General features: G+C 45.5%; 1 protein-coding gene across 7 annotated transcripts in view; it reads left to right on the forward strand.

The window, feature by feature from the left end:
* Positions 1-22,353, forward strand: part of otop1 (otopetrin 1) — a 117,824-nt gene that overhangs the window by 58,669 nt on the left and 36,802 nt on the right. The window contains exon 7 of one of the 7 annotated variants that reach the window (XM_069926644.1): positions 4,168-4,235. The exons of the other annotated variants lie outside the window; for them this stretch is intronic. Within the exon in view, the coding sequence (XP_069782745.1) occupies positions 4,168-4,194 (27 nt within the window). The 3' untranslated portion in view covers positions 4,195-4,235. Of the gene's footprint in view, positions 1-4,167; positions 4,236-22,353 lie in introns of those variants that run through there. 7 annotated transcript variants of the gene reach the window in all.

The following is a 22,353-nucleotide window of genomic DNA, read 5'->3' on the forward strand; positions in this document are numbered from 1 at the left end:
GGACAAAGTATGACTAGTTGCCATTATACTCCTCGTGATTTTATAAGCCTCCAGTAGGGCCCCTGCCATCACCTGTGTTCTGGGGGAAAACTCCAGTCTAACCGGCCTCTCCTTATATCAAGCCTAACAGTCCCAGTGAGAAGCTTGGGAATCATTCTACATCTGCATCTTTTCCAATTTCATGACATCTTTCCTTCATGATATCTTCATTTACATATTTATATATAAATTATAACAATGCTATCCTCTAAACACCTTTGTTTTGTCCACTGCAACAGCAAGGATATCCCAGTGGCCAATTACTCTAATTCCACACCCCATGGCAATACTGACCTGTACTGAAATTTAGACCACATTCCATCTTGGCAGTCTCCAACTAGTTGGCATCAATATCGATTTCTCCAAATTCTGTTAACCCCTTCCCAGGTCTCTCTCTCTTTCCTTCACCTCTCTGTCTCCATTCCTCCAGCTCCCCACCCAGTTCCTTCCTTCTCCTGTCAGAGCTGAGCTTCATCATTCTCTCCCCATCACTTCTCAGCTTCTTTTTCTTCTACCCTCCCACCTCTCAGCCTGTGCTCCTCAACCTCCCTCCCCCCCCCCACCTTTTTTTATATCGGCATCTGCCTGATTTTTGACCTTTCTGACGAAGGGCTCAGGCCCAAGATGTTTGACTCCCATTTGCTTTCTATGGATGTTGCGTGACCTGCTGAGATCTCCAGCACTAGGCCCACGCATCTACAGATATTTCTCTCCATGTCTTCCCGCTAGTTGGGTGACCAGAACTGGGCATAATACACCAAGTGGGGTCTTATCAAAGTCTTGCACATAATGTTCTCCAAGTTCTGATCAATGAAGGCAGGATTCCTCTTCTGTAATAAATAGCAACAGATCCTCACTCACAAAATCAAAAGAGTGTTTCAACATAATAAAACGCGCCTTACCGTTTCAAACACAAATGATACATGGCACAAACCAAATTAATAATTAGTGGCAGTTGCAAAATTTCCTACCTTTGTTATTCTCTTGATATATGATCTTTACAATTTTATAATTCTATATTTTAGCCAGTTATAAAATATGACTGAATCGCATTGAAGTTACAACCACAATAGTAGTATAAAGGGATAAAATCATTCGTGTCAATACGTATTAATGAAATTTTAATCTGGTTTTATTTCCCAGCAGACTAAACTCTGCCAATGACCAAAAGGAGGTCAAATGGCAAAAAATAAAATTAACTTTGTATCCCTCTCCAAAGATACTGCACGACCTTTCGAGCATTTCCACCATTTCCTCTTTTTAGTTCAGATTGGAACAGTCTGGCACCTGCAATCTTTTGCTTTATGATCTTGAATCGTTTCATATAAATACATAGAAACATAAAAACATAGAAGATAGTAGCAGGAGTAGATCATTCGGCCCTTCAAACCTGCTCTGCCATTCAATGAGATCATGGCTGATCTTAAAGTTCAGTACCCCATCCCCGCCTTCTCTCCATAACCCCTAATTCCCTTATACTGAAGAAATATATCTAATTCCCTCTTAAATATATTCAATGAATCTGCCTCTACTGCTCTCTGTGGCAATGAATTCCACAGATTCACTACCCTCTGAGTAAAGAAATTCCTCCTCATCTCGCTCCTAAATGGTTTGCCTATTATCCTCAAACCATGGCCCTGGGTTCGGGATTTTCCCATCATTGGAAACATTCCATCTGCATCCATTCTGTCCAGTCCTGCCAGAATTTTATAGGTCTCTATGAGATCCCTCTCAATCTTCTAAACTCCAGCGAGTAAAATACCAAATTGCGGAATCTTTCCTCATAAGTCATTCCTGCCATTCCAGGTATCAGCCTGTTGAATCGCCTCTGCACTCCCTCCATTGCAAGAACATCCTTCCTTAGATAAGGTGACCAAAACTGCACACAATTCTCCAGGTGGGATCTCACCAAGGCCCTCTACAGCTGCAGTAAGGTATCCTTGTTCCTATACTCAAACCCTCTTGATATGAAGGCCAACATACCATTTGCCTTTTTAACCGCCTGCTGTACCTGCATGCTCGCCTTCAGAGACTGGTGCACAAGAACCCCTAGGTCTCTCTGCACTTCCCCATCTCCCAATCTATTGCCATTCAAATAGTAATCTGCCCTCCGGTTTGTATTACCAAAGTGGATAACCTCACATTTATCCACATTGTAGTGCATTTGTCATGTATCTTCCCAGTCCCCCAATTTATCCAAATCACAATGGAGCTTCTAACCCCCTCTTCAGTGCACACAACCCCTCCTAGCTTAGTGTCATCTGCAAATTTGGAGATATTACATCCAATCCCCTCATCTAGATCATTAATGTAAATTGTGAACAGCTGGGGTCCCAATACAGATCCCTGTGGCACCCCACTGGTCACCGCCTGCCACTCAGAAAATGAGCCATTTATCCCAACTCTCTGTCTTCTATCTGCCAACCAGTTCTCAATCCACATCAATACCTTGCCCCCAATCCCATGAGCCTTGATTTTGCATGCCAGTCGTTTATGTGAGACCTTATCGAAGGCCTTTTGGAAATCCAGGTACACCACATCTACTGGCTCTCCTCCATCTATTTTACCTGTCACCATCTCAAAGAATTCCAATAGATTTGATCTTGTGAAAACAGAACTAAAGTAAGAATTTAATTGGTCTGCCATTTCCTTATTCCCCATTATATATTCCCCTGATTCTGACTGCAAGGGACCTACTCTGGATTTCACTAATGTTTTCCTCTTGACATATCTATAAAAGCTTTTGCAGTTGGTTTTTATGTTTGCTGCAAGCTTACTTTCATAATACATCACATGTGTGTAATTTAATATAATTCATGGAATTCCTTGACATTAACATATAATAACTGATGCTCAGTAAAAACTGAGTCATTGATTTACAGGCTTTTATTCACAATGGACAGCGACGTCATCCTATGCCATGACCCGGGCTTTCTGGGGAAGGGTCAAGGTGTTAGAGGCTTTGTACAAGGTCAAAGAGGGAGGGGGCCACAGGTACAGTCACAGGACGGGGCAGAGCCAGGTAATCAGGAATACAGCAGATCAGTCGTCCACCACAATAACCTCTGTCATAAATATAATTTTGAAAATGGATTAAATTCTTGCAAAAATTGTGGTATCACTGATAGTATCTTATCACATCAGTGTATTATTAAAATTCACAAATGACCTTGGCTATGTTTAGAGCATAATAAAGGACCTGCAATACTGTAGATCTTTTTTTAATTTAGACATACAGCACAGTAACAGGCCCTTCCAGCCACAAGCCCACACCCCACAAATACACCAATGAACCTACAATCCCTGTTCACTTTTTGGATCGTGGGAGGAAACTGGAACATCTGGAGGATACCCACACAGACAGACATGAGGAGAATGAACAAGCTCCTTACAGAGAATGCCAGATTTGAATCCAGGTCGCTGGCACTGCACCAACTGAGCTACCCTTTTCATCTTATTTCAATGCCTGAGCTTGATTCTGAATGCTCAGGTTTGCTCAGATAAACGATTTACTTGAGGAACTCAGCCAGTCGAATGGTATCAGTGAGGGGGGGGGGGGGATGGGGGCGGGGGGGGAGACATCAATATTTCTGGTTAAACCCTTTATCATTGAGGATAGGGTGAGAGGGGTAGGATTGGGACCAGTGGGGCAATGATGAACTAAGGAGGAGTAAGGGATGAGTTTCTCCAGCTGCTGTAATAATCGTACCTAATTGAGTCGTTATGTGCACGGTTTCATAACTCCAAAGGAAATGGGCTAATGACAATTTTTCTCAAGCAAAATATTTCACTAACAACTGGGTCTAGAGCAGTGATTCTCAACCTTCCCACCCACACACCACCTTAAGAAATCCCTTACTAATCACAGAGTACCGATGGTACGTGAATGGAAAGAAAAAGGTTTGAAAACCTCTGCTCCAGCAGATTGTATTTAGGTTCAGATTCCAGCATCTGCAGTCTCCTGTGTGTCGTCAGCAGGAGGGATTAAATGGCAAAAGAACTGCTCGTTCACATCCCCAGAATCAGCAAATGCTGAATAAAGTTGATTGGTGTTGAAAGCTTGGAAACCTGCTTGGGTTTGGGAAGTTTGACCAAACGGTGACCCACCCTACACTTGGTCTTCCCAAGGTAAAGGCGGATACGATGACTGGGTGAATACAACATGCTAAGCGGAATGATGCACAGGTAAATTATGCACAATTAAATATCGATTCAGCAGATTTATTATCGTCTTCCTCTGTTTTATTGCTATCTCTCCTATTAACTCCACTTCCTAGTTTCATTTTGCTTCAGTATCTTTATTTTCTACTGTCATTATATTCTCTGTCATCAATAATATTTTTTTTCTTTCCCAGTCGCAGAATAAAACAAGACTTTGGCAGGGGTTCCTCACATTCCTTTGTTCTTTTGTCCATGGCAATGCACTTTTTTTCAGACATTCAGCATGGTAACAGATCATTTCGGCTCACAGTTCCTTGCCGCCCATACAGACACAGGGAGAATGTACAAAGCGGGATTCAAACCCCTGCCCCAATCGCTGGTGGTGAAAAGGCATTGTGCTACACTAGCTTGCTTCCTTCCAAGTATTTACCCCATTCTCTCATCCATGTTATCATCAAATCTGCTTCTCCCACCAGTTCAAACTATTCCAGATCACAACAGTTTGCTATGTTTTACAAAAGTTTCCTCAAGTTGATTCTTCCACCAATCACCTTGAATCTGTATTACTGAAAACACTGCCACTGCTAGACCAACATGTTAATAAGTTAACAAATGTAGTACTGTACATAGAAGTCAGAAAATCCAGACTCCTCGGGAACTGGGTTGGTCTGGATTTTCTGGGTTCTTGGGAAGTAATTTTTTTAAATTCAAATTTAAGGAGGAATAAAGAAGAGATGAACAGGTGAATTTTGTTAGTTTATTCATTGGAAAATATAGCTCGCTTCATTTATGGAAATGAGCAGTTTTAAAGAAAAATAAAAATGCCACTGTCCATCTGGGTGCTTATGCACGCATGCAAAAGCTTGCTAAATTTTAAAAGTTTGAGAGGTTTTGAAAAGACCAGATTCTCGGGTGGACTGGATTTACGGCACCTGAATTTTTAGACTTCTACTGTAACTTTAAGAGATTATTAACGTCCGGAACTTTCCAACTATTTCTATGTGGATTTCATAAAATCAGAAATCCCATTTGAAAACTCACCAATTGGGAAATGCCATTCCTTCAGTGGTTCCTTTTTCAGTTATGTTAAGATGTGCGTGTGTAATGTTTCAGCCTGCATGTATGATTACAATGCATGTCTCCTCTGTAGGCATGTCTTCATGCACAATATTTCCAAATAAACCACAGATGTAATGTTTCAGCCTGCATGTATAGTTCCAATGCATGTCTTCATGCACGGTATTTCCAAATAAACCACAGATGTAATGTTTCAGCCTGCATGTATGATTCCAATGCATGTCTCCTCTGTAGGCATGTCTTCATGCACAGTATTTCCAAATAAACCACAGATGTAATACTATGCAAGTAACCCATCCTGTTTCTTGTATTCCTTCATCTCTTCTATTTCTGTTTCATCTATGAGATTTTTTTTGCCATGGTGTGGAGATGCAACTGTCACATTTGTGGCCCGAAATGTGAAATTAATAACACCATCACCACATGCTTAACCAGTTGAACATCTCAGTGTCTTTATTTTCCTGCTTCCCTTATTTCATCATCCTGCACCTTCCACCTCCAGTGCATACCATCTGACTTCCGGTCAGGTTAATACATATCATGCATATTCATTATCATGACATCCCTCCTTTCACCAGAAATAAACTTTATATCTTTATGTTTAAATGTAAACACTTTAACACTATCAATAGCATTTTTCTGCCTTCTGAACCAATAAAACAACTTCAAATTCAAAACAAAAACTACTTCAAATTCCCTCTTCACAAAATGTAACATAAACATGTTATAACCAAATGTAATATAATAGCTCAACTGTTCTTCTGTAATTATACTAATACAATGCTCACCTCATATGCAAAATGTAAACATTTAAATTTATACACCTCACATGTTTAAATTCCAATACTTTTGTTTTTCATTTAATACCAAATAGTCGGCTAAACAAAAATGCAATTCATACAGCACTCATACATGTACTTTATGATGTATTGATCAAATCACTGTCCAAATGTTTCCATTATCATTTCTCTTCCTTGGTGAGTAACATTACTGCGCTTCATTGAAACTCATTCCAACTATCACAAACTTTCACTTTCATGATAATGTGGGCACGATTAGAAATATGGCACAAAATCTTCATCTCGCTTAGGTGGTTTCCTGTCCCGTCTCAGCCTTCCTGCAATGCTACTGTCGCAACTTGGTTGTTCACCCTCAGCACCGGAAACACTGCTCGCTGCAGCCTCTGGTGTTTCTGGTACTCTGGCCACTTCATCGGGAATGCTGGTAACTACCTCTGGATCGTCATCTGGTCCCTCAGATTGAGCATCTCGTATTGGACTTCCAACCACTTCACTCGGTGTCGCTCTGGATTGGTACTTTTTTACACCAGACACGTTTCTTTTGTACAGGACTCCAGCTGGAGACTTGACTGTCACCATACTGCCGCTTCTGGATACAACCGTGTAGGGTTGATGGTAATAAGGTGTGTCTAGCTTACCACCACTCTCTTGCCTCACAAGAACATTATCTCCGGGCATGATGTCTGAGTACCTGGCCCCACGACTCGAGTCTGCATACAGCTTTGCTGCTCCCTTCATTTCAGCATCGTGGTCCCTCATCTCCTGGTCGTCCCTGATTTCCTTCAGTTCGGGCATTTTTGTGCAGATTTTCCTCCTGAAAAGTACTTCTGCTGGACTTTTTCCTGTGGTTGCATGAGGCGTTGCCCGATAGACAGCTACATAGGATAGCAATGCTTCTCTCCAGTTCTGTCCTTCTGCATGAGCAATCCGTAATCGTTTTTCGATGGACTGATTTTGTCTCTCTACTTCCCCATAGACTTGCGGCCATTTAGGAGTTACTTTGTGATGGTGGATACCTGTGGTCCTCATGTATTCAGCAAATGTCTCTGAAATGAACTGTGGACCATTGTCAGAGTATAGCATAACAGGCAATCCCTATCTCGCGAAGATCTCTGCCAATGCTCGTATCGTTTTTTTCAGTAGTCATTGACCTCATCACAGAGTACTTATAGTATCTGCTGTAGTAGTCCACCACTACCATGATTGACTCACCAGTTGGTAAAGGTCCGAGAAAATCAACAGCTACATCGATCCACGGTCCTGTCGGGAGTTGCGTACTCAGGATCGGCTCTGGAGGATTACTCCTACTTGTGAGTTGACACCCATGGCAGGTTTTGATGAATTTATCTGCGTCTTTAACACAACCTGGCCACCATACTTTACTCCTGAGGTTTTGCTTGGTACCAACAATACCTAGGTGTCCTTCATGAGCTAATGATACGATCTTCGGTCTCAACCTCTGTGGTATCACCAATCTCCACCCCCTCAATACACACTGCCCAATGCAACAAAGTTCATCTCTAATGGGAATATATGCCTTGTGAGTGCACTTGTCCTATTGTCCACTTTGGATACATTCTCTAACTTCCATGAGTTCTGGGTCATGTTCGGACTCTTTCTCGACTTCCCTCGTTGTCACAGCTTCCGGTGTCGACTGAATAGCTACGAAGTGTACAAAACTCTCTGCTTCTGTCCCCAATTCTGACTTGGATTGTGGGCATCCATCTTTCAACAATCTGGACAGCGGATCAGCAATGTTTGCTTTCCCGGCAATGTGGACTACTCTGTACTTGTACGGTTGGAGTCTGAGCACCCATCATTCTATCCTGGCACACGGTTTGGACCTGGCGGCATAGATCACCTTCAATGGTTTATGGTCTGTGATGAGTTCAAATTCAATGCCATACAAATATGCATGGAATTTCTCGCAGGCCCATACAAGTCTGAGTGCTTCTTTCTCTGTCTGAGAATATCTCCTTTCAACGTCTGTCAAAGATCTGCTGGCATAGGCAATGATTCTTGGTCCCTCATCATGCGTCTGGACCAACACGGCTCCTAAACCAACTGGACTAGCATCCGCTATGACTTTGCTTGGTGCAGCCGGATCATAATACCCAAGAGTATCGGCATTCGTCAGACTTTGTTTCAGAGGTGTGAATGCTTCCTTCTGCTCAGAGCCAAAATGGAATGGTACACCTTTCCTGGTTAGTTTCCTCAATGGTTCTGCCAATGTAGCAAAATTAGGGATGAACTTTGCACAATAATTGACCAATCCCAAGAAACTCCTCACCTCCGTTGCATTCTGGGGTTCACGTGCATCTGCAACAGATTTCACCTTGGCATCAGCTGGGTTCAGTCCTTCCCGTGTAAGCCTTTGTCCCATGAAGTCCATCTCTGACACACCGAACTGGCACTTGTCTCCATTCACGGTAAGGCCTGCCCCCTGTAGTCTGGATAGCACAATCCTCAACCGTCTGTCATGCTCTTCCTGTGTAGCCGCATGGACTATGATGTCATCAGAAATGTTGGCAACTCCAGGAATGCCTTGAATCACTCGATGGATTTCATACTGGTAGATCTCAGGAGCTGCATTGATGCCGAACGATAGTCTCTTGTACCGGTACAATCCACAGTGAGTCACAAATGTTGTCACATCCCTGGATTCTGGGTCCAGCTCTAATTGATGATAGCCCCATTTTAAATCAAATTTTGAGAACACCTGACTGGTTGTTAACTCCTGGAGTACTTCTTCTACTGTTGGTATGGGGTGTCATTCTCGAATTATAGCTTCATTGGCCATCCTCATATCAACACACAGTCTCATGTCACCATTTGGTTTGGGCACGATCACTACTGGGCTCACCCATTGCGTTGAATGTTCTACAGGTTCAATAATGTCTTGCTCCACGAAGTCCAAATGGAGTTCTGCGCACTGGTTGCGCCTTGGGTTTGACCGTTTTGTCCACTGCTAGCTTTAGTTGTCGACCTTTCAGCTTTCCTACTCCCTGGAAAACTGCAGGGAATTCTTGCTTCATATCCTCGTATGACTGAACTGAATTGACACGAGCTCCAATATGAAGTATTGCCAGGTCTTGCGCTGTGTGTCTACTCAGCAATGGTTCTCCCCTCTCGTCTATGACAACAAACTCTGCTTCGGTGTACTTGTCACCAGCTTCAACAGTCGCAGTGAAACATCCAATGGTCTGCAATGGCTTGGTTGCTGTGTATGGATACAGTTTCTTTGAACACTTCTTTGATGTACAAATGATCTTTTTTACTTTCAATTTCTCCCAGAAATGTCGGTCAATTACATTACTGTCACTGCCTGAGTCTACAATGACCGGAACTGTCACACCACCAATTATCACTGGGACTTTCTCATGATGGTCATCATTCAATGTAAACTGATAGTATTTCTGCCCATCCTGGTTATCGTCATCATCGTCACTTTCTGGGTCACCTTCTATATGGCGAATAGTGCCTTTCTTTCCAGGAGACTTTCCTTTCCCCCAAGCTTTGCCCTTAGAAGCTGTACTCTTCCCATTCTGGTTTGCATTTGATTTGCTTTTGCACTTCTTTGAAAAGTGGTCTTTACCTCCACACTTTCTACAAACTTTGCCTTTTGCTGGGCAGCATGGGTCTTTTCCAAAATGACCTCTGTTTCCACATCTGTAACACTCCAAGTCACGTGTCAGCATATTTCTTGGCTGGCTATAGCTATGCGAGAGCCGATTTACTTGTTGACCAACTTTGTCTTTACTGGGTTGGCTTGAGTTGTCTTTCAGTTTCATGGTATGAAATTGCCCCTCAACAGCCTCAAATGCAGCAGCAATTGCTAAAGCATTGGTAAGTTTCAACTCACCCCCTTTTTCCAGCAATCACCTTCTGAGTTTGTCTGATCTGCAGTGCTGCACGACTTGAACCAATAAATGGTTGTCCAAATCAGCTGCCACGTAATTGCATCCAACAGCCAGTTGTCGCAATCTCGTCACATACTGGGCAACCGTTTCCCCTTCTTCCTGTTTCGTTTTGCGAAATAAATGGCGTTGAAACATAGTGTGCATTCAATGCATCTACAGCTTTCTGGTATTCCTCCTTCCTTCCAGTATTCGAAAGCGACTTAAAAGTTTCCCGAACTGCGGGTCCTGCAGTGAAGAGAAGTAACGCCCTTCGCTGCGCTTTCTGTTCCACCGTACTGCTATCGAAAAATAGGCCACGACTGTCGGCATAGGCTTCAAATTCTTCCAGCCATGCCTTCCACTTCACACTCACAGTGCTTGCATCACCCATCGGGTCAAAATGAGGAACACCCCGAAATGCTAGAAATTCAGCTCCTGTGACAGCCATGAAGAAACGTTCCAGCTCAAAGCCACCCATTCAAAATCCAAAATGTTTATCACATTTAAAATCCAAAATGTTTATCCTCGTCGCCAATGTCACATTTGTGGCCCAAAATGTGTAATTAATAACACCATCACCACATGCTTTACCAGTTGAACATCTCAGTGTCTTTATTTTCCTGCTTCCCTTATTTCATCATCCTGCACCTTCCACCTCCAGTGCATACCATCTGACTTCCAGTCAGGTTAATACACATCATGCATATTCATTATCATGACAGCAACCACTACACTGGCCTCACTCCCACCAGGCTATTGCAAGGGGCAACCACTGTACCTGCAGGCAGGCAACCTTGGAGACTGGCCCCACCAGCCTCCTGTCAATCATCAGCCCATATAAAGACTTGAGCCGGCCCTTTCCTAAACCAGTCGGCCATGTGGAACCAGAGGCTACACAGACCTACTTTAAGCTGATTAGAGCCTGTAGTACAGTCTTCTCGAGTTTTGTGTTTGCTTGCGGCACCACAGCACACCACAATTTAATCAGTTTAAAATTTTGAGGACCATGGGAGATTCACCCTTGAGAGGCTGGACATTGACCCTCAGCACCTGGACATTCCAACATACTTTGAGATCTGGAAGCACGTGATCGAGGTGGTCATCCACACTCAAATGGAGGTCATCAGTACGAATCAGAAGAAACTCATGGTTCTACGCACCAAGCTGGGCCCCTGTGTTTCCAGGCCAATTCCGGCCGGAATTGGCATCACCATTAGAGACTGCGCAGATTTTGAACCTGCAATGGCCACCCTGGAAGGGATGTACCAGCCTCCGACAAATATACTCTACGCCTGGTACTTGGTCAGCATTAGAGTACAGCAGCCAGGTGAGAAGACCAACACTTACCTGGGGGCTCTGCGAGAGCTAGTATGCCTTTGCACCATTGAAGCTGGCGTGACTGCTGGGGAAGTAGAGCGACTCGTCCGAGATGCATGCGTGCAAGGGCTGCAGTCGAGAGCAACTTGACAGAGACTGTTGGAGGAGAATGATGCCTCCCTTGTCAGGATCATGGAAGTGGTCCGCTCCCTAGAAGCTGCAGCTCACCATGTGAAGGTCTTCGATGTTCCGCTCCCCTACTCACCGACGCTACTGACAGCAGCAGTCACTGAAGGGCCCCACAAGGAAAAGACATTTGCTGCTGTCGACGCCAGCCACTGTTGTAAGTACTGCAGGTCCAGGTGTGGGTAGGATAGGCACTCCCATAAGAACTGCCCTGCGATGAATTTTGTTGCTCCTGAGGTGAGAAGAAAGGCCACTTCGCTAAAGTGTGCCTCTCCAAACCTACCGGGAGTGCTGTGGCTCTCTGTGACCAGCCGGGATGCCTCTCGACCCTCTGGGCCCCTCCACATGCAAGAGCTAGGCGACACCATTACCTTGCCCGTCGCTTCCATCCGCACTGATGCCACTTCCGAACTGGCCGTCGAACCACACTACCGCCTTGTGCTCACCACAGTGCTGCCATCTTTCACCACCCAGCTTCCGCCCACAATGGTGATGTCAATTCAGGCCGGGTCGCTAACACTGTATGCATCCCCTGGGTGCCATTATTAGGGTCCAGTTGACCCCCAGCCACACTGACCTGAACATCACCGGCATGCCGACCAACAGGGTTAACATGCGCGCGCACAGAACTGCGCATTCATCATACCCCACGCTCCAAAGGCCACCCACCGACTGCTGCTTGCCACATTCGTCAGGGAGCAGCGACTCAGACCCTGAATTCACCATGCTGACATTCCCCATAGACTCAGGTGCTCAATGGTGGACATTGCTGTCAACAGGAAGGTAACAAAATGCCTGTTTGATAGCGGTAGCACTGAGAGGTTTGTGCACTCAAATGTGGTCCGGACAATGAAACTAGAGTGTACCCAGCAAACCTCCCCATTGCTTTTGTGTCCCGAGACCACTCAATCACAGCACAGGGGTACTGCTCAGTGAATTTGACAGCGGTAGGGGGGTGGGGATGGGGGGGGGGAGATTCACCAAGGCTACTGGTTATGCGCAAGCTCTATGCCCTGGTTATCCTGGGACTACCAGTCACCTCCACAGCCTCACTCTTGCCTTCAGTGGCCCACTCCCCCCACTCACTGTCCACAACACAAAGTCCAGTGACCATTCTAAATCCACCTGCGGACTCTCCACCCTTCGGGTATCCCTGCCATCCCTTTTTAATTACCTAACACCAAGAGCAGGCACTAATGTGCAGCCGACAGGGCCTTTATCAAAGTCGAGGTGAAACAACTTCTGGTGGAGGGAGTTATAGAACCCAGCAACAGCCCCTGGAGACCCCAGGTCCTAGCAGTAAAAGGGGGCAACAAACCGAGGATGGTCATCGATTATAGCCAGACCATCAATTGGTATACCCAGCTGGACGCCTACCCACTGCCCTGCATCGCTGACATGGTCAACGAGATAGCCCACTATAAGGTCCTCTCCACCACTGACCTGAAGTTGGCCTACCACCAGCTCCCCATTCATGCCCGGGATAAACCTTATACTGCCTTTGAGGCAGACAGACGCCTCTACCAGTTCCGTCGGGTCCCGTTTGGGGTCACAAACGGAGTCTCTGTGTTCCAGAGGGAGATGGACCACATGGTAGACTGGCACAATCTAAAAGCAACCTTCCTGTACCTGGACAATGTCACTATCTGCGGCCATGACCAGCAGGACCACAATGATATCCTGGAGAGATTCCTCCAGATGGCAGAGGTGTTAAACCTCACCTATAACAGGGAAAAGTGTGTGTTCAGCACCACCCACCTCGCCATCCTGGGGTACATCGTGGAACACAGTATCATCATCCTCTAATGAAACTGCTCCTCCCCCACATGCTCAAGGCCCTCTGCAGGTGCCTGGGACTCTTGCTACTCCGAGTGGGTCACCCTGTTCTCAGACAAAGTCTGCCCACTGGCCCAAGCCACCACCTTTCCCCTCCCCACAGAGGCACAAGCAGCTTTCGCCCGCATCAAGCAGGACATCACCAATGCCACAATGCACGCCATGGACGAGACCACCCCATTCCAGGTGGAGTGCGATGCATCTGATGTTGCCACCGTTAACCAAGGAGGCCGACCCATGGCCTTCTTCTCTAGAACCCTCCATGGGTCAGAGCTCGGGCACTTCACCATCGAAAAAGAGACCCAGGCAATCACGGAAGCAGTCCGTCACTGGCTCCACTACCTGGGAGGCAGGAGGTTCACCCTCCTCACCAATCAACACACGGTGGCTTTCATGTTTAGCAGCACCAGAGGGCAAGATCAAGAACGACAAGATCTTGTGCTGGAGAGTCAATCTGCTCCTCCCACCAGTAAGACATCCAGTATTGATCGGGGAACTCAATGACTCCCCCGATGCCCTGTCCTGTACCTGCACCACTGCGCAGTCCAACCAACTGCAGGTGTTGCACGACACCCTTTGCCACCCAGGTATCACACATCTGTACCACTTCATTAAGTCCTGAAACCTCCCTTTCACCATCCAAGAAGTCCAGTCCATGACTGAGTCCTTCAGGATCAGAGTGCAAACCGTGCTTCTTCCGCCCATCACAGGCCCACGTGGAGAAGGCCACTCGGCCCTTCGAGCGACTCAGTAACGACTTCAAGGGACCTCTGCCTTCCACGAATAAGAATGTCTATTTCCTCTCAGTTATAGACGAATACTCGCGTTTTCCCTTTGCCATCCCTTGCCCTGACATCTCCACCACCTCTGTTATCAAGGCGCTGGTGCAGATCTTCACCATGTTCACATTCCCGGCATTCATCCACAGCGACTGGGAGTCCAGTTTCATCAGTGAGGACCTGCACCAGTACCTGGCGGTGTGAGGCATCGTGGCTAGTCGGACAACTAGCTACAACCCCAGGGGCAACGGGGAGGTTGAACCATGGAAATGGGGTAATCTGGAAGACAGTTCTCCTGGCCCTGAGGTCGAAAGTCTGGTCTATCAACTTTTGGCAACAGGCCCTCCCCTAGGCACTCCATGCCATATGGTCGCTCTTGTGTATGGCTACAAATCAGACCCCTCACGGAAACCTTTTCTCTTTTACTAGGAAAGAGGTGACTGGCATCTCTCTGCCAGCATGGCTGACGTCTCTGGGACCAGTACTCCTCCGTAAACACATGAGGATCTACAAACTTGACCCCCTGTTCGAGCAGGTTCACTTCCTCCACGCAAACCCAAACTACGCCTATATCAGGTACACCAAAGGACGGGAGAACACTGTCTCGACCAGGGATCTGGCATCAGCAGGGACCCAGCCCCCTACCCCGCCCACCCCTGGCTCATCCAGGACCCCTACCTGCTGCCAATCCATCAGGCACCACCCCCTTTGCCACCCTGACTGCCCCGGACCTGACTGACCTTCAAGCGGCCTCGCCCCCATCGACCATTGACCAGGAGACAGTCCCAGCAACAAAGACGACCACCGGACTGCTTGAACTTGTAAATACCCTAGAACATCCACCTCAGGGACTCATTTTAAGAAGTGGGTGAATGTGGTGATACAACCACTACTGTAGCCACACTCCCACCAGCCGACTGGAGGAGACAACCACTGGACCTGCAGGTAGGCAACCTGGGAGGCTGGCTCCACCACTGGCTGTCAATCACCGGGCCATATCAAGACTCGAGCCAGCCCCTTCCTAAATCAGTCGGGCACGTGGAACCAGAAGCTACATAGACCTGGTGTTCTGCTTTAAGCTGTAGTGCAACCTCCTTGAGTTTTGTGTTTGCTGCACCACAGTGGTGCAAAACACCACAATGGTATTTTGAATACTTGGTGCATTTTATACAGCCAATTCAATTAGAAGAATATGGAACATAGAAGAGTACAGCGCAGGAACAGGCCCTTCGGCCCATGCGTCTGTACTGAACATGATGCCCAAATCAAACTAAAACTCTGCTTGTCCTGATATTATTGAATACCATTATAATTTTGTTTAGTTGTTTTTTTTTTGCATTCAGCTGCAGCAAGAAAGAATTGTGTTGCCCACATACGCTGGGCAATGCATGACAATGAACTCATTATCTCTAATAACTATCCTTCCATCCACTTCAAATTTAATTTTCTTTTAAATTTAGACATGCAGCCCGGTAACAGGCTATTTCGGCCCATGAATTTGTGCTGCCCAATTACATCTCATTAACCCACACCCCTTGGTACATTTTGAAAGGTTGGAGGAAAGCGGAGAGCCTGGGGAAAACCCACGCAAACACGAAGAGAACATGAGGGATTTGAACCCCGGTCCTGATTGCTGGCACTGTAACTGCGTTGCGCTGACCACTATGCCACCCGTGCTACCCCAGTTCATGTTTGTCTAGATGCCTCTTAAATGCTATGACTGTATCTGCTACCAGCACTACTCTTGGCAGCCCGTTCCTGGCACCCACCACTCTCTGTGTAAAAATATTTGTCCTGCACACCTCCCTGAAACACCCTTCCCCTCACATTGAATGCATTTGTGTGACACCTTAGACCTGTGGGAAGGATTCTGACTGTCCACCCTATTAATACTTCTGTTTTGTACACCTCTTTCAGGTCTCTCCTCAGCTTCCAGAGAAAACAACCCAGGTTTGTCCATTCTCTTCCCATAACACATACCCTCTAAATCAGGCATCATTCTGCTGGTGCGCCCTTTCCAAAGGCCTCCACATCCTTCCTGTAAATGGGGAACCAGAATTGCACACAGTATGCTAAGTGCAGCCTAACCAAAGCTTTACCTCCTGACTTTTATACTCAGTGTCCCACCCAATGAAACCAAGTATACCATATGCCTTCTTTACCACACAATCAAATGCGTGGGCACATTCAATGAGCTATGGATCTGGACCCTCAGATGATTCAGCAGATTGATATTTTTAAGAGCCCTATCATTATCTGTATATATTCCCCTCACATTTGACTTCCCAAAGTGCAATACTTCACACTTGTCCAGATTAAACTCTATCTGCTATTTCCCTATCCATATCTTGAAGGGATCTATGTCTTATTGTCTTCTTTGATAATCTTCTATAGTCTACAACTCCACCAATCTTTGTATCATCTGCAAATTTACCAATCCACCCAGCTACCTTTTCATTGAAGTAATTTTAGCATCTATATCTATATAGCACAAACAACAGGGGTCCCAACATCACTCCCTGCGGATGTCCACTGGTCACAGGCCAGCACCCAAAGAGCAGCCTTTCAAACCTACTCCCTTTCATCTATGGGCAAGCCATTTCTGTATCCAAACTATTATCATGCATGCATCTGACCTTCTGAATCAGCTTCCCATGAGGGAACCTCTCAACCACCTTACGAAAGGGTTAGGGTTAGGGTTAGGGTTAGGGTTAGGGTTAGGTTTATGACATCTACCGCCCTCGTCAATGATCTTTGTCACCTCCTTAGAAACCTAAATCAAATCGGTAAGACATGACCTGCCCCTCACAAATTCAAGTTAACCATCCTTAATATGACCATGACTTTCAAAATGTGCATGAATCCTACCCTTTTCCAGTATTGTCCCTACCACTGTTGTTAACTGGCCTAGAATTTCCTGGAGAATCTATAATTTGTTTTATTTTGAACAAAGGTATAATATTAGCCAGTCCTCTGGGACCTCTCCTGTTGTTAGCGAGGATGCAAAGATCTTTATCAAAGCCCCAGCATTCTCCTTGCTTGCCTTTTTAGATAACCGGAGGCCTACCCCATCAGACCCATCAGGTGTCCACATAATGCTCTATAAAAGAGCCAACACCATCTCTTTCCTGAATTGAAAGTCAGGAGCCTTTCTCCACATTATGCTCCCTATCACTGTCCATGTCCTTCTCCTTGGCACAAACTGATGCAAAAGACTAATTTAGTATTTCATTTCATTCCAAGATACAGCATGGAAGCAGGCCCTTCCGGCTCATGATTCCACACTGCCCATGTGACCAATTAACCTACTAATCCTGCATATCTTTAGAACATTTGAGGAACTGGAGCACCCGGAGGAAACCCAAGTGGTCATAAGGAAGAACATACATCCTCCTTACAGACAGTGGCAGATTTGAACCCTAGTTGTTGGTGGTACACTAACCATGATACTAACCACACTACCCACTTTCTCTGTCTCCAACATAAAGTTCCTCCTTTGTCCTTGAGTGGTCCCATTCTCACCTCGGCCATCTCTTGTTTTTCATGCATAGAAAATGCCTTGGGAATTTTAAATCCTGGTCAGCAAGGTCATTTCAAGGCCCCTTCTGGCCATCATAATGCCTGCTTGAGTTCTTTCCTGCAATCTTTATATTCCTCCAGATCCCTGTCTGATTGTAGCTTCCTTTTGTCTAAGTTCTTGACCTCTCTCAGCATCCAAGTTTCTCCTACCTTCTCATCCTCATCTTTCCTTCACACTGGAGCATGCTGGTCCTGGATTCTAATGACCTGGTCCTTAAACCACTGTCACGTGTCAGTTGTGAGCTTTGCCCATTAACAGATGCTCCCAATCAAACTCCTCTGAGCTCCTGAATAAACTTATCATAATATTTCCTACCCCAATTTAATCCTTTTATAGAAGTATTCTTAAAAGTTAAAGAAGAATAATAACTGTTGTCACAATATTCCCCCCCTCCCCCCACCCCACCATTGAAAATCTGATCACCTGGACATGCTCATTTACCAATACAAGGTCTAGTTTGGCCCCCTTCTTAGTTGGGCTATCTGCATAAAGTAGCTTCAGCAAACTCTTCTGGATGCACTTAACAAATGCTACCCCATCGAAGATGCTGGCACCAAGGACCTCCCAGTCAATAATGGGGAAATTAAAGACTCTCACTCTGACAACGCTGCTACTTTTGCAACTTTCCATAATCTGTCCAAGCGTCTGTTCCTCCACCCAATGGTAATTGGGAGGCCAGAGTGATTGCATCTTTCTTATTTCTGATCTCTGCTAACACTGCCTCAGTAGTTGAGCACACCATTGGGTCCTCTCAGAGTGCAGCTGTGACACACTCTGATTAACAATGCCTCACCTCTATCTCTTTTACCTTCTCTATCCTATTTAAAACAATAAAACCCACAGACACTGAAGCTGCCAGTCCTGTCCTTGCAGCTATGTTTCTGTATCAGTCACTATGCCGTAATTCCAATATCGATCCAGGGTTCTAAATTCACCCACAATACTCCTTGCATTAAAGTAAATGCATTTCACCCCCTCAGTCTCATTATGACCACTTGATGAAGGCTGTGGCCTGGTTCATTGACCATTCTTTTCCTCCCACTGATGCTTCTCGAGCTCAAAGAGATAGTTTTTGTGTACCTGCAGCTCCCTGTGTGTTTTGCATTTTGAACATGTTGGATTGAATTCTCTTACATAAGCCTGGTTGTAAAGGAGTGGATTTGAATTTCCCTTATTGATTTTAGACATGTTAATCTGTTCCATGTACAAGTTAATAACAAAGCCAAATTACTAACATAAGTGATTTTTCATAGCAGAAGATTTATGCATTAAATAATAAAAATATTATATTAGTTTCAGAAGAATTATATTATGTGAGTTATGTATCATCATTTGGCTGGTTGTCAATATGCCTGCCTCTTCAACGTGTCAGTTCGAGGGAAATTTACAAATGACTTCTCTTTAACAACAGTTTCTGGCTTTGATGGGAATGTTGTGGTTAAAAGAGTTTAAAGAAGATGTAGGAGGCAAGGTTTTTACAGTGAGTACCTAGAATCTACAGCTGGGGAGGTCAGAGAAACAGATATGGCAGCAACTTTTAAGATGCATTTAGATTGATACATGAAGAGGCAGGAAACTGATGAAACAGGCAGATGGACTTAACTTGGATTCATATCATGCTCAGCATGAGTACGGTGGGCCAAAGGGCCTGCTTGAGTACGGTGGGCCAAAGGGCCTGCTTGAGTACGTGGTCCAAAGGACCTGCTTGAGTTCGGCGGGCCAAAGGGCCTGCTTGAGTACGGTGGGCCAAAGGGCCTGCTTGAGTACGGTGGGCCAAAGGGCCTGCTTGAGTACGTGGGCCAAAGGACCTGCTTGAGTTCGGCGGGCCAAAGGGCCTGCTTGAGTACGGTGGGCCAAAGGGCCTGCTTGAGTACGGTGGGCCAAAGGGCCTGCATGAGTACGGTGGGCCAAAGGGCTTGCATGAGTATGGTGGGCCAGAGGGCCTGCTTGAGTACGTGGGCCAAAGGGCCTGTTTGAGTACGGTGGGCCAAAGGGCCTGCTTGAGTACAGTGGGCCAAAGAGCCTGCTTGAGTATGGTGGGCCAAAGGACCTGCTTCATATTCCATGTTTTAGAAGAGTTCTTATATCCCTTTCTTTCTATTTTCCCTTCTATGTCTGCCTTCTCTACATTCCTTACTAATTGATCAATTATGCAACTTTCATTCATAAAAACCTCTCGCTCAGGACTTTCCACATTACTGACATCGACACAGAACTGTGCAGTACAGATTCTCTGAGACAAGAAACTCTTCTTTATCTCTTCCATAAATGGATGACTTATTTTCTTTGTAACAATGCTCCAAATTCTACATTTCCCACTGAAGGAAGCATCTTTCAAATTTCTTCATTGAGATGATGACTCAATGAACCCTTTCATCTGACAAATGTACCCTAGAGTTGTCGGTTAATCAGGTGTAATGGGGCGGCACGGGCTCATGGGCCAAAATAGCCTGTTACTGTGTCGCATGTCTAAATTAATAAAAAAGAAAGTATCAAGCAAATCTTCTCGACATCATCTCCTAAAAGTATCCCTCCTTAAGTACAAGGTACAGTACTGTGATCAAGGTACCGTCATGGTCGCGTACCTTCGTTGGGAGTGGTGCTGGCCGCCAACGATGATGAAAGCTGTGGTAAATCAGTGCCGTTACAAGTGGTGACCCCGTGAGTTCACAGTACCTTCTAATTTAAAATGGATAATGATGAGGATTAAACCCCTTATAGGAGCAGTTGGGGAGGTCAAAATGAAGATCTACTTATTCTTACCTGTTCTTGTGTGAAGACCGGACAACCAGGAGACAGGAGGCCATTCCTACCCCTACACGGCAGGCATCAACTGCAGTGCATGTGCCAAATGATTTACACGCTGTATTCACACTTTCCTCCTGCATGATGCTGTTTGCAAACCACTTCAGCCCATTTACGATGGTCCTTTTCAGGTGTTATGACACCACCGGAATACTTTTGCAACTGACAGGAATGGAAAAGCTGACATGGTCTCCATCAACGGGTTGAAGCTGCTGTATGTTCTGTGTCAGAGCCAGAGTCAGGAGACCAGTCGCCCCCTTACCCGTCGAAACGTGCACCGCCTGCCTTGCACTATCTTACGAGGGCAGGCCGAACTGTCCGCCCTCCTGACCGTTACGTAGCGGGACAGTTCCAATCAGTCACCTCCTTGCATGTCTCAGAGGCTGAGGTGGGGGGCTGTCACAACCTTACCTTTGTCAGGAGTGGTGCTGGCCGCTAGTAACGATGTAAGCTGTGGTGAATCAGTGTTATTACAGTACCCAAGGTGTGGTCTCCCTACTTAGTACTCCATAAAGATCAACATTTAATTCCTAATTATTTGTTGTGCCTCTAAGTTGTCATTCTGTTTTTTGGGCAATAACACACTGATCATTTTTGCATACCAGCATTCATTAGTGTTATTCTTTTCAAATAATCTTCGGAATTTATTTTTTACACCTCATTTTTATCCACACTATACTCAGTCTATATTTACATCCATCCACTTTATCTTTTAGTCCTCTTCACAACTTACTTATATTCAGAATGTAAGCTAGGATTAATCTCGCTTTGAAAACCTAATATTCTTTGCAGCTCTGAACCTGAGAACTCACCTTAATTAAACTGAATGGAATAAAAGCCTCACTTAGAGCTAGAGCACAGTAACAGGCCTTTCCAGTCCACAAGCCCACGGTGCCCAATTACACCCATGTAACTACTTAACCTATTCACCCCTTATGTAGAACATAGGGGGAAACAGGAGCACCCACTGTCTGAAGGAGTTTGTGCGTTCTTCCCGCAGATCTGCTGCACCAACTGTTCTGTCATTGATCCTTGGGACCTTTTCTAATCTTAGTAAAATATAAGGCTTTTGTGACCATTGAAAATATTTTGAAATTAGGGAAACTGCTCCTTAGTCTGTTTGGGAAGTCATGAAAGATCAAAATGATCTGATTTGATTGCAGACCAGTAATCCTCTTCAGAGGATGACTTTTGATCTTTCAGCTGAAATTCTGCTGTTTCAAGAATCACGTTGACAGATAGGTTGACCCAGTTTTGGTTTCCCTCAGCCTGACATATTGCTTGGAGTCAGACTAATATTTTTAGGGGTTGGAAATTCCTGGCTGCGTTTGGCTGCACTTGAACACTTGCTGCAGGGTTGCTGCCCTGCCGTTGCTATTGATGAATATTTTTAGGATATTATTGAATCATAATGAGGGATATGGGTGTGGTCCACTGCAGTGCATACAAACAAGCTCATTCAACAAAAGGCTGAACTGCAGGCTTTAATTAGCTTAACACTTGCACAGAAGGTTCACTATCTTTTCTGGCTCCGTGTGCTCTGCAAGGGCCGGTCGGTGTGAGCCTTGATGTGGGGCCGGTTGACTGCCAGGGAGAAGGTGTAGCCAGTCTCCCAGGTTACCTCCCTGCAGGTACAGTGGGGATCCCCCTGCAGTCGGCAGGTAGGAATGCAGTCAGGTGCAGGCAGTCACAGACAGTCCGGTGGTTGGATCACTACAATGGGCCATCCCCGCATGGCAGAAACTAGGTCATCATGACACAAGCACACTACCCACGCACGTGTGGGCCCCAAGCTTCTGCTGGAAAAGATAGGTGGCGTGGCGCCATCTTTGATGGGCCTAGCCTGTTTACATGCTGTATAATTTAACATGCTA

The sequence above is a fragment of the Narcine bancroftii genome, chromosome 3 (assembly GCF_036971445.1).
Source record: "Narcine bancroftii isolate sNarBan1 chromosome 3, sNarBan1.hap1, whole genome shotgun sequence".
Classification (NCBI taxonomy): Eukaryota; Metazoa; Chordata; class Chondrichthyes; order Torpediniformes; family Narcinidae; genus Narcine; species Narcine bancroftii.